We start from the raw sequence: 13,948 nt of genomic DNA on the forward strand, positions 1-13,948 counted from the left end.
CCCTACCTACTTTTGTTGGAAAGTCACTTAAAAATAATAAGTGAAAATAACCAAAAATAGGCTAAATGCACTGGAAAATTCCCCTGACTGAAACTGATGGATTCTGAAAGGAATACTGATGATCATGCTGTGTGCAACCGGAGGATATGCATCTACACTCAGTGACTGGGCATGCACGGTCTACGAATAGACTCACAAAAGTGCCAGATCGCTGCTAATCTAGACTTGACTGAACTTACCGAACCCTGCTGTGGTGTAGCTTGTCCACGAACACATAGGGTTGGGATGTGTCGCGTGACAGCTATCTCCTGCATAGAGAATGGGGCTAGTAACGTATGGCACATAGCCTCTGTAACCACGGGCTATACATGAGACCAAACCGCTTCTCTAGCACGCAGAATATCATCTGTAATCTGATCAGCAGTAAACAAATGCTCAAAATAATTTGAAGCTATGTCAAGGACCTCGTCAAAATGATCTGTATGTAATCTGTCTGGCAGAATCATGTTTAAGACTCTAATGGAAGTCCCCTTGGGACGCTCTCGGAAGTGGGCAAAGAAATCCTTATTCATCCTATCCGCTTTGGATATCCATGTCGAAACAGCATGATAAGCAAATTCAGATTTCTCAGTCTAAATGTGACTAAGTGTCTCTCTGGTGTCAACCCCACGCTCACCCACGAACTCATCTCCTGGAAACTCCTCAAGTTGTTGGCGAAGACAACTCGAGCGGTCCTATAGGTCACACTCCCTGTGAAACAGGCGTCGTCGCCGCTCTACATTGGTCTGTCTGCAAGCCTGAGAGGACGCAGTGATGCATGTAATGAGGCATGCTGGATCTGAGGAAGCACTGCAAGTCCAAACATCCTAAATCAGTTGAGACAGCGAAGCATCCTCTAACACCACATCAGGTATGCACGATCCACATCTAGGCATAGAGGAAATTTTAGAACTCAAGTTCAAAGAAACTGGAGCATGATCAGAGAGCACTGTGCCGTGCCAAATCGTAATTGTACCACAATGGGATGCTGCCCACGCGCCCACATAAAATTTGTCCTCTCTCTCTCTCTCTCTCTCTCTCTCTCTCTCTCTCTCTCTCCAATACAAGAAAACATCTTCTTATTGAAAGAAACATAGCCTCAAGGTAAATATACAAATCAGATCAGCACAGAGGCGTGGTCCCAAAATGTCTTTTTTTGTCCTCAATGAAAATGGGAGCTACATAGTGTACAATTGACCTCTAGGAGATAGACCCCTTGCTATAATAATTGAAGGAATACTATAATAACTGACCAAGACTATTTTTTGGTTCTCAATCTCTTAGATCTCCTAACATAAACATTTTTATCATGTCCAAGAGGTGTAAAGAACTCCTCATACTGTGCTGTGAGCTCAGCAAGAGGAACATCATCTCCATCAGAGCTGCACCAAGGTACAACAATATCCCAAAGAGCCCTTTCAGGCTCAAAAGAAACATGTGATATCTCTGCTGAAGAAGATCAAACCGTAAGAGGTGGATCCTATGGAGGATCCTTGCGCCTGTAAGCCACTCTAACTGGATGCATCTCTGTCTTCCTCTATCGCCTTCTCCTCCTCTTCTTTGCTTCTCTCCGTGGCCTCACCAACCTACAACCAACAACTAAAGCAGCCCAGCTAGCTGCTGGAAATACCAGCAAGGGCACCAACAGCAAAAGCATATGTCATTTACAATCTGACTTCCTCTCGAATACCACAATCTCAATACAACAAAATAGCTTCCTTTTAACCCTTTTATTCACCTTAAACTTACAGAATACACAAGTGGCTTACCTGTGAACTTGAAATATGACTTTTTTGCTATACATTGTCACATCCCGGCTTGCTTTCACCAGTCTCTCCCTCTTTTCATACTGCAAGAAAGTGCTCTCTCCCTCTCTCTCCTCTCTCTCTCTCTCAGCTTTTAGCCCTTTGCATTACATAAAACTCAAACACTAGTCATTATAGAAAAAAATATGGGAAAAACTATAAAAGATATACAATGACATCATGAGGAAAAATACCCGTAAAACCACAGGATACATCAAATGATAAGATACAGTTAATTGTGAAAATGGTAAGGAAGCTCAAACTGGCTGCGGGAAGCCTACACAAATTTGCCAAAGGCTCTTTCCACCTCTGGCTGTCACAAAAGTGATGATTTGTCATATTATTGGCCGACAGATAATGTGAACAGGGTCTGAATTAAGAGACTGGACAAAGTGACGATGTGGCTGCCCCATAGATTGTGCCAGAAATTCTGCCGCAAATCGCACCGCAATTTGTGGGCTGCATGGATGCCATGTGGCAGAGCTTTTCGGTGCGACTAGTCTTGGCAGTAAAAGAGCTTTTGGGACGCCTAGCTTTTGGCCTCACTGCTTTCATCAGATCCTTTAAAAGCACACCTGTTACTTCAATGAGTGTGAGGATATCAAATGCCTAATTGTGGTGCACAGCATGAGACATATGTACAGTCATATAGCTCGGGCTCTGTACAAACCCATCATACATGATTTGTACAGAGTGAACCTTGTAATAATGCCTTTTTACAAGAAGAGGGTTAGAAGTCTCTCCCACATGCACAAGGCACAAGGAGAGAAGGAATGAACTCCTAAGCACACAGTGAATATTACTTGGTATGCTAGCATACATTAAAAGTAAAAAGCTCCCAAGGACGACTAGAATGTCGTGGACCATGGATGGTCAAAACTTCAAATACAAACAATAGAATGCCCTGAAATGAACCATAAACAGAGGCAAAATCAAGAAAAAATGTCATGAAAGTGAGGACTCAAAAATTAGACTACTAGCATCTCAATATGTCATTACAAGTGGGATACCATTTGTACAGTTTGATTTTCCACTCTTCAGAAAACAGTGATGCTATCCAGAGCATAAATATCCTTTAAACTCGATTTAACTTCAAACCCAAAACTGTAATATATTGCAATAATTTTTTCACAGATTTCCATGGGTTGATATTGCTTTCAGATGCAATCTCACTGAAAGATGTTGTGAATGAGAGTGAAGGATTTACCATTGCAGTTAGGGTCTCTGCATACTGTTCAAAGGGCTCACGGAAGGAGCTATCAGTGAAGATTGTTCTCTGCTGCTTTCCTACTTCAAATATTCAAACACAAATTATTGTAGTTGACACATTTAACATTACATTTCAAATCAAGATCCGATTTATTCAAGGAAACACCAAAATTACAAATAAGTATACACTCCAAAATCAGACATTACAAAAGAGAGATCAAAAAGTATTTGATGGTTCGGCTTTTTTTACTCTCTTTTCTGGAAAGGAAGAGAGAGAGGGTTTGGGGGGGTGTATATTGGCAACAAGCAAAGTGCTCTCAATTTTAATTCTATAGAGCAACGTGTAACTGTTGTAAAACAAACATTACAGGAATTACAAGATTCTCCATCCCAACATAACTCTAGTTTACTTTCTCCTTTTGCACGGCAAAAGATAACTCACTTACTCACGTGTAGGGGGTAAACCCGGTACAAATCTAGCAAGCAAAGAGCTCTCAATTTTAATTCTATAGAGCAACGTGCAACTGTTGTAAAACAAACATTACAGGAATTACAAGATTCTCCATCCCAGCATAACTCTAGTTTACTTTCTCCTTTTGCACGGCAAAAGATAACTCACTTACTCACGGAGTATAGTGATGTGTTCTCAAGTGATTTACCACCGGGTTTACCCCCTACACGTGATGTCCAGCATGGCATAGATGTCTTGCCAGGCATTTAACCAGTGAGTAAACCACCTTATCGTATGAGTGCTAAAGAAGCCAAGGAGGTTGAGAGTCAGTCGGCTGACTACTTCGCTCGTGGTTTCATTAGACCTAGCACTTTGCCTCGGGCATCACCAATTCTATTGGTAAAAAATAAAGATCGTACTATGCGCATGTGCGTACATTATCGCGGATTAAATGCGACAGCCATCAAGAACAAGTATCCTCTGCCTCGAGTGGATGAGTTGTTTGATCAACTCCACAGGGCAAGATACTATACAAAGATAGATCTTCGTTCAGGATACCACCAGGTGCGTATCCTGTTGCAAGATATCTCCAAAACTGCCTTTAGAACACAGTTCGGGCATTTTGAATTTTTGGTTATCCCTTTTGGCCTAACCAATGCTCCAGCTACATTTATGACACTCATGGATAGCGTCTTACGTCCCTATCTTGGAAAATTTGTTGTGGTTTTCCTTGATGACATTCTCATTTACAGTAAGACTGAAGAAGAACACATAGAACATTTACGACAGTGTTCAAACAGCTACGAGCTCACGCGCTGTATGCTAAGCAAAGCAAGTGCGATTTCTTTAAAACAGAGATACATTACCTTGTTCATGTGATCTCTTATTCTAGCATCAAAATGGACACTGACAAGGTCGCTGCCATTCTTCGATGGTCACATCCCAACACGGTTGAGAAGCTTCAAATATTTTTAGGCATGGCTAGATTTTATCGACGGTATATCCGTGATTATGCCAAAATTGATGTTCCTATGACGGATCAACTTAAAGCAAAAGGTAAGACCTTTTCTTGGGAAGAAGCCCAAATACGCAGTTTCGAACAGCTCAAGGTAGCTATAGCCACTGCTCCCATCCTAGCAATCGTCGACCCACTTGAGCCGTTTGTGGTAGAGACTGATGCTAGTGATAAAGCAGGTGCGGTACTTCTCCAGGAGGGAAAACCTATAGCCTTTGAAAGTAAAAGGTTAGATAGAGCTCAACAGAATTATTCTGTCTATGAGAGAGAGCTCTATGCCATAATTCACGCTTTATAAAAGTGGCGACACTATTTATATGGTGCCGAGTTTGAAGTAGTTTTTGACCATGAGAGTATCAAATGGTTTACTACTCAAACGGACTTGAAGGGCCGTAAAGCTAGATGGGCCAAAATCCTTCAAGATTATGATTGTAAGCTACGATATCACAAGGGGCGATATAATGTAGTAGCGGATGTACTAAGTCGGATGCCTCAGATTAATTCACTTGCTTTTACGAAAATAAAGAGTGGATTTTTAGAGTCATTACGTGGCAAGTGTGCACAAGATCAATCATATGCTGAAGTGTGGAGTGCAGTTTTAAAAAGGGATCCCTACTCATATGTCTCTGGACAACCAGATCAACATGTCTATGCACGCGTAGATAGAAACTCCAACACACAGAGCTCCACCCCTACTCAGGAAGAGCATAAGCGATGGAAGAATTTTTCAATTGATGATGGCTACTTACTCCACAAAGGTAGAGTATGTGACACTAAGCGCCAAATCTTATTTGAGTGTCACCATAGTCCAAGTGCTGGTCATCCAGGTATTCGTAAGACGTATGCCTTAGTTCGACGGCAATTTTATTGCCGGGCTTACATCATGTTGTTCAAGAGTACGTACTAAACTGCCAACCGCGCCAAGTTAATAAGGCAAAGCGCCTCAAGGTGGGTGGCCTTTTACATCCTTTAGAGATTCCACAAGGTAAGTGGGAGAGTATCTCTATGGATTTTGTAGTAGGACTACCTACTACAAATCGTGGCCATGATGCCATTTGGGTAATTGTAGACCGTCTCACAAAAATGGGTCGATTCATTCTCACTAAGACTACGGTTAAGACACCGGAATTAGCACGGCTATTTGTAGAGCATATATATAAACTCTACGGTCTTTCAGCTAGTGTCATTAGTGACAGAGATCGAAAGTTCGATAATCACTTCTGGAGAGCTGGTGTTCCAAAAGTTAGAAACTAAACTTAATCTAAGTACGGCTGATCATCCAGAAACGGATGGTCAAACAGAAAGAGTTAATCAAGTGCTAGAGGATATGCTACGAGCGTACGTTAGCAAGAAGCAAACCAATTGGGAAGGCTACTTACCTATATTGGAATTTACTTTTAATAATTCAAAGCATGTGACTATGAGGTTTAGTCCATTTATGCTTTTGTATGGATTTCAACCTAGATGACCCGTTACGGTGGGTGGTTGGCTAAGGAGAAGATACAACAAGCGAAGGATTTTCTCCAAGACCATTTTGACATGCTTCGAGTTGCTCGACAAAATGTTAAGCAAGCTCAAGATCGATTTAAGAAGTACGCAGATGAGCATCGTCGTCTTGCTACTTTCGAAGAAGGAGACAAGGTTTTCCTCAAAGTTCCGGAGCATTCAGAAAGTCTGAAGACGGGAAAAGTTGCTAAACATTCACCATGCTATTATGGACCGTTTACCATTCTCAAACGTATAGGTCAAGTGGTCTATAAGTTAGCTCTTCCATAGCACTCACGAGTTCATCCTGTTTTTCATGTTAGCCATTTTACGAAAATGGCTAGGACAAAATGATAATGTCATTATCACAGGTGTGTTAGTTGACCTTATCGAACCGCCAAGCATCCCTCATGAGCTCGAAAAGATTTTGGATTCTCATGAGCTTCGCACCAGACATCATGTCAAACGACAAGTGTTGGTAAAATGGCTAGATAGACCTGAAGAAGGTTCTACATGGGAGAATGTCTCCGCACTTAAGAAATGTTTTCCTACGTTCGTTTTCGAGGACGAAAACGATTCTCCAAGGGGGGAGTAATGTAAGGACATGGGTCCTACGGGCAAGGCCACCGGCACGGCCGGACAGTGTGTACGCTCGGGGGAGGCTATAAGATAGCACGGTTGGGTGGAGACTAGCACAAGCATTACCACCGCCCTTTCACTTCAGCATCATGGAAGCATGTGAAGTCGAGCAAATCAATAGGGTTACTGAAGATGATTACACAGATAAAGTTATTATATACACAACAATTGGTGAAGTGCCAGAGATTGTGGAGCCAACACAGGATGTGCATGAGAATACCAATGAGTCTATTCTTGTTACTAACAATATGCTTGCAGGTGCTGTTATCACAAAAGAAGAAGAAGATGCCATAATTAATGGTTTCTTGGCTAGATCCGAAGGAGATGATCATAATAGCATGGAACAACTTTCTGATACATGTACCCCTTCAGAGAAGGTGCAAGAAGAACCTTTACAAGGTGTCAAGGAAATTTTGCGTCACATAGATGCATATAAAGCAGAAGATGACAGAGAGACAAATAAAGATTACCTCGAGGATGAAGTCTTTGATGTGTTTAAAATTTTTGATACGACTAAAGTGCCGGATATCCAGGTAGTTCTTCCTTGTATGCCTTCTCATAAGTTGCAAGATGAAGCAATTTCTAGCTCTTTGATGGATGATGAAATTGTCAAGGCTCTACCCCCAGGAATAGCATATCTGCACCAGAAATATTTGATGTTGGTTGGTACATGCGAAGTATGCTCATGTGAATATTATGTTGTTGCACTATTTGGGCAATTTCTTCTTATCCCATTTGATCCCGGGGCTATTGAAGTGCAGGTTGCAGATTCTAAGGACACCGGTTATTTCTTGTAGTAGGATGCTTGGTAAAGGTTTTGTTTTTGGATTTATGCTATGAGGGAAAGTTTTGTGGTCAGTAAGCTTACATAGCTAGCTTCCATTTGACTTCTTTACACAATTGATGAAGTATCTTCACATCTTTTGGGTTGGTTCCGTTGCCGGAACTTGAAGTGAAGGACTTGACGGCCATTCCATGTGGAGACAGACTAAGGCATACTTGAGCTTGACAGAGTTCCCTGAATCGAGCTTGATGGTCAATACGTGTGCACAATTAACGGGAGCAATACTTGAGTTTGGCGGGGTTCACTAAACAGGGTTTTCGTTAATTAGATGTGTTGGAGATACGGCGGATATGGTTCAAAGATTTGTGACGGGCAGTTACCAAATGATAAAGCTAGACCATTGGTGACAAGGTTTAAACCTTATATTGTTTCGCATATACTTACTAATTTTGTGACCTTGATGATTGCAAAGAGCTTTAAGTGCTTATAGCAAATGCAGATTGAAGACCGGTTGGCACAAACCGGAGGCTGTGCAGGTTGTGGCCAGGAACTAAGCTTTTTGATGCTAAAGGTGGGTATGTTTGAAGTGAGCACAAATGGAAGTTTACGGACTAGAAATGCAATACTCAAAGTGCTCCACAAGCTTGTCAATTGGAGCTACGGTAAGGAAGTTATAGCAGGTTGAAGTTGGCAACAGTTGTCAGCCGGAGATATCAAATGAGTTTTTACCACTTTGGTGGGCGTCGTTCGAGGGCATGGCAAAGCCAAGATGCAGCGGAGTTCGTACAGTTTGAAGCCGGCAAGGAGGTCTTCCAATTGAAACTTGCCACTCAGTGATCAGGAAACTAGACATCAAACTGTAGTGGCCTATATGTCACGTGACACATCCAACCCTATGTGTCCGTGGACAAGCTACAGCATGATCAGGGTTCAATCAGTCCAGTCAGTCTAGATTAGAAGTGATCTGGCACTTTTGTGAGTCTATTCGTAGACCGTGCATGCCCAGTCACTTAGCATAGATGCATATCCTCTGGTTGCACACAGCATGATCATCAGTATTCCCATCAGAATCCATCAGATTCCATCATGGGAATTTTCCAGTGCATTTAGCCTATTTTCCCTATTTTTGACATTTTTCACTTATTATTTTTAAGTGACTTCCCAACAAAAGTAGGTAGGGCAATTTTGCTAAGTTAATATATAAGCAAACCCAAGGTAGCACTAAATGGCAGAAGAAGAAGCAGGAGCTCCCCGCTCAACAGGCATCTTCTCAGCAAGAACCCCGCAGTACCCTCAGCATCCCTTGGCGTTTTTGGTTTTCCCTCATCGGCCACACTCAGCCCTAGCGTTTTTGGATATCGCTAACACCCCCATGACCCCTGGCATTTTCCAGTTGCAGTCATCGCCAGCACTTCCTAGTTGCCTAGCGTTTTTGCTAACGATTCCCAGATCTGCCAGCGTTTTCATTTTCAGCCTATAGCAGAGAATTTGCAGCAGCGTTTTCAGCCTTGAAGACAACAGCAGATTCAGCCCTAGTCATTGCAAGACATCCACCATTTTCAGCCCTCAAAACGCAGCCAAAACAGTCATTTTCAGCCACCAAAATCAGTCCCAGATTTTCAGCCATAGCGTTTTTATGGACAGCAGATAGAAGACCACACATTTCAGCCCTAAAGTCGTCGTCGTCATCCCCGTCGTCGTCACCGACATAGTCCGAGGTTTCATCAGTCCATTGCATCGTCATTGTACCAATTTGTGCAATCAATAAGTAGACCACTCTCGCCGACGAGAGTGGGGCCTTCGGAGGAGGGTTTTACGTCTCTGGTGTCGTATCTCTCTTCTCTTTATCTCTCAGTCTCATACACTTGCACGCACAGTGTCCATCCACTTTGTTTGTGATCATAGCACTTCCCATTAAGAACGGAAGGCTCTTCCTTCCATAAGAACTAAAAGGAACCTTGAGCACTCATCTTGAGCAAAGCGCAAACATTCATTCCGTTGCACCTAACATTGGTATCAGAGCTTTGGCAGTGTTCTCTATCACTCAAGCAAAGAACCACAAGAATCACAAGAATTTTTTTTTGCCGTCGCACGAACCCAAGTTCGCTTGGGCGTGTCGATTCCTAATCGTGTTTTTGAAGAGTGACAGGAATCCCAGGAAAGAAGGGCTTGTCCAGCCTCCCCTTGTGTCTCTTTTCACTCATTGAGAGCGGACCGTGCACTTAGCCGCCGGCCAATCGACGTGAGGTGGGAAAAAGCAACCTTGGTGTGAGCGCAAGGCCACCAAGGGGTGCGCCCCGCAGAAAGGAGTAGAACTCGGGTGAAGAGAAGATCCTTCTCAAACGCAATTTGCAAGCAAAAGAAAACCTCAAGAACCTCAAGATCCTCAAGAACCCAAGAACCCAAGACCCTCAAGAACCCAAGTTCCTCGTGAACTTAAGAACCAAAGATCATAGTGCATGGTCGTCACCCGAAGCGGAATGGATACTTCGCATACAGGTGATGAGTATGAGAGAGGCGGCGAAGATTTTTCCTTACCAGGAGATTTTTTCGACCCTCCCCCTTCCCCATCTACGCCACGAGTTGTACCAACTCCTATGGAGATGATGGTCAAGTCAATGATGGACATGATGCTAGCACAACAAGAACGAAATGAAAGAAATGCAATACAACAACAAGAAGCGAACCGAGTTGCGTTGGCACAACAAGAAACCAATCGCCTTGCTTTCGAACGCGAGCGCGATGAAAGAAATGAACGAAAAACAGAAAGGGAGGCCGAGCGTGCAGCTCAAAGAGAGCTACACACTCAAGAATTGCTTCGACAAGTGCTAGCCTCGAAGACCACACCCAAAGATCGTGGGAGTTCGTCAAGTGGTGCAAGCCACGATGCGGATTCCAACCATCCAGTCACAGAGAAGTTGACTTTCAGTAAGTATGACGGTAAGATGGATGCTAGGTTATTCATTCTTGGTTGCATCAATTTAATGCTTATTTTGCGACCACTAAGAAGACAGGAAATAGCAAGGTTTTGACGACAGCTATGTACCTTGCCGGTGATGCCATTAATTAGTACCACGCATGGCAAGAGGCAAAGTTAGCCATGCACCTAGAGGAAGCCGACGGATTCATGCCCCTTTCCTTCAATTGGGCTGATTTCCAAGACAAGCTCAAGGCACGGTTTATGCCACCTCAGTACCTCGCACGATTGAAGGACGACTAGCGCGCTCTCAAGAAAAATGGTATGCCGGTTATGTCTTTCTCTAATCGTGTTTTGTAGCTAGGTACCCAATTACGCAAGTCGGATGATGAACGCAAAGAGGCATTCCTTTATGGATTGGACGAGTATATCAAGTACGATGTCGAAGTCTTCGATCCAATCGATCTCAACGAGGCATAGAGATTGCTCTCGCACAGGAGATGAAGCACAACAAGGGAAAGACTAAGGAGAACAAGACTTCCACAAGTACCTCGCAAACTTCTCAGAACCCTCAGAACGGTAAGAATGGTAACTCTTCTAACCACTCTTCCAACAGTCTCTCAGAAAAGAATTCTTCCAATGAATCTAAGGGTAAGGCTAACACAATTGCTAAACCTAAGCTTACTCCATATGAAAAGGTAGCACAAGGAATTGTAGGAGGATACATCACGTCGGAAGAGCAAAGCACTTATTCTAAGGAAGGTCGTTGTTTTCATTGTCACATTAAGGGTCACATAAAAAGAACATGTCCTAATCTTGAATCGAATAAATCTAAAGAATCCACAGAACCCACTTCCTCTGTCAATGCAATTGATGATAACATAAGTGTGCCCCAAGTTTCTCATGACTCTCCCATTGATGATTCTCTCATTAAATGTTATGGTCGTATGTCGGGGCAACGTTTTGTCATATTGTTTGACCCAGGTAGTATGCATGATGTGATCAGTCCCTCTCTTGTTGAGAGAGCCCGCCTCGAAGTTAATCCGAGATCTCCTATGGAGATCTCTGGCTTTCTTCCCGGTATGGACGCTCTCATCACGGAGGAATGCCTTGATGTGTTGTTTGGAATTCAACAAGCTGCCTTCGCTAGAAGATTTGTTGTTTCTCCACTCTTAGGATGTGATATGATTTTGGGCATTCGATGGTTTCGTGATAATAACCCTCTCATTGATTTTGAGGCTAACACTAACTCTCAATGCCAAAAGTGATTCTCCCATTGTCATTTATGGAGAGGACATTGTTCATTCTCCATCTCTCATTGCTAATATGCAGGACAAGATTGAAAGGATTCAAGAGAAAGAGACTCTCTCAGTCTCTTCTTCTCCAAAGCATGATACACAGGATTTGCATGATTATGAGCAGCATGATGATTTGATTGACAATGATAAGCATGATGAATTGAATGATAATGATGAGCATGATGTTTTGCATGATCAAGATGTGATTTCTCACAAGCATGATGATTTGCATGATCAAAATGTGATTTCTCACGAGCATGATGATTTGAATGAAGATGATGTGATTGTTCACAAGGATGATGTGTTAGTTGATGCTTTTTCTAGCGATGCTAACCTCGTTGCAGATTCGATCAATCACGAAGGATCGATATTGGCTCTCGAGCCTAGATCCAAAGAACCCTCACAGGAAGTATTATGTGTTCGCATGATTGATACGCACGCATTGTTCGAGTGTTCATTCGTGATCGTTTCCTGTATTTTAGTCAGCATCTTTATGTGATCCCTTTTCCTAGGCATGACATATTGTACGTTGAGCACGTTTCACTCATGAATGAGCACGGATGTATGCGGATTTTTCATGAAAAACTCAAAAGTGTATATGTAAGGAAGTCACATTTCATGTCTCTTCCTTCGCATGACACATTTGTAGAAAGAGCACATAAAAGTATGAGCCCCAAGCATGGGCATTTCCGTAGTGTTTTGCTACAGTTGAGTGATTTTGATCAGCACGACAAGATTAGATCTCATTGTTTGCATGTGTGTGGTGAACGGTTTAGCACTCCGTCTATTTGTTCACCTACATGGCATGCACAGGCTTTCAGGAAGCCAAGTTTTTTTCCACGCCCTTTACATGGAATGGGTATGTTCATGTTTTTGTGTTGGAAATGGGTTTAAGAATTTTCAGCCATGGAGATTCTTGCAGAAGAAAGAAGCACGACTCTAGACGAAGTTGAAACATCGAAGGAGCCACAGAAGACTTTGTCGCTTTCAACACGGCCCAAAGAAGCAAGCATTGCAGACCTTTATGAAGTTCAAGTACCACACGATCCACACATCAGAGTGGGCAGACAAAGAGTCCCTTCCACGATTCCAGATGCTATTGGCGGTATCCCTCGACGCAATACAGTTCGGTATCAGTACCTCACTTTGAAAAGGAGGGGATGTCACGTGACACATCCAATCCTATGTGTCCGTGGACAAGCTACAGCATGATCAGGGTACAGTCAGTCTAGACTAGAAGTGATCTGGCACTTTTGTGAGTCTATTCGTAGACCGTGCATACCCAGTCACTTAGCATAGATGCATATCCTCTGGTTGCACACAGCATGATCATCAGTATTCCCATTAGAATCCATCAGATTCCATCACGGGAATTTTCCAGTACATTTAGCCTATTTTCCCTATTTTTGACATTTTTCACTTATTATTTTTAAGTGACTTCCCAACAAAAGTAGGTAGGGCAATTTTGCTAAGTTAATATATAAGCAAACCCAAGTTAGCACTAAATGGCAAAAGAAGCAGCAAGAGCTCCCCGCTCAACATGCATCTTCTCAGCAAGAACCCCGCAGTGCCCTCAGCACCCCTTGGCGTTTTTGGTTTTCCCTCATCGCCCACACTCGGCCCTAGGTTTTTGGATATCGCTAACACCCCCATGACCCCTGGCGTTTTCCAGTTGCAGTCATCGCCAGTACTTCCCAGTTGCCTAGCGTTTTTGCTAACGATTCCCAGATCTGCCAGCGTTTTCATTTTCAGCCTATAGCGGAGAATTTGCAGCAGGGTTTTCAGCCTTGAAGACAACAGCAGATTCAGCCCTAGTCATTGCAAGACATCCACCATTTTCAGCCCTCAAAACGCAGCCAAAACAATCATTTTTAGCCACCGAAATCAATCCCAGATTTTCAGCCATAGCGTTTTTATGGACAGCAGATAGAAGACCACACATTTCAGCCCTAAAGTCGTCGTCGTCATCCCCGTCGTCGTCACCGACATAGTCCCAAGTTTCATCAGTCCATTTGCATCGTCATTGTACCAATTTGTGCAATCAATAAGTAGACCACTCTCGCCGACAAGAGTGGGGCCTTCGGAGGAGGGTTTTACAACGTCTCTGGTGTCGTATCTCTCTTCTCTCTATCTCTCAGTCTCATACACTTGCACGCACAGTGTCCATCCACTTTGTTTGTGATCATAGCACTTCCCATTAAGAACGGAAGGCTCTTCCTTCCATAAGAACTAAAAGGAACCCTGAGCACACTTCGGAACACTCATCTTGAGCAAAGCGCAAACATTCATTCCGCTGCACCTAACAC

At 43.1% G+C, this 13,948-nt stretch overlaps 1 protein-coding gene across 2 annotated transcripts in view; it reads right to left on the bottom strand.

Annotated features, from left to right (window-relative positions):
- The window catches only part of LOC147439086 (Translin family protein), a 137,662-nt gene that overhangs the window by 87,689 nt on the left and 36,025 nt on the right, over positions 1 to 13,948 (bottom strand). The window contains exons 2-3 of one of the 2 annotated variants that reach the window (XM_086484246.1): positions 3,052 to 3,134; positions 1,809 to 1,888 (exon numbers count right to left, since the gene is read on the bottom strand). In XM_086484246.1, coding sequence (XP_086340372.1) covers positions 1,809 to 1,888; positions 3,052 to 3,134 — 163 coding nt within the window. The remainder of the gene's footprint in view (positions 1 to 1,808; positions 1,889 to 3,051; positions 3,135 to 13,948) is intronic. The other variant, XM_086484247.1, reaches the window with a different exon arrangement.

This window comes from Adiantum capillus-veneris, chromosome 16, assembly GCF_014529385.1.
Source record: "Adiantum capillus-veneris isolate H3 chromosome 16, ASM1452938v2, whole genome shotgun sequence".
Lineage (NCBI taxonomy): Eukaryota > Viridiplantae > Streptophyta > Polypodiopsida > Polypodiales > Pteridaceae > Adiantum > Adiantum capillus-veneris.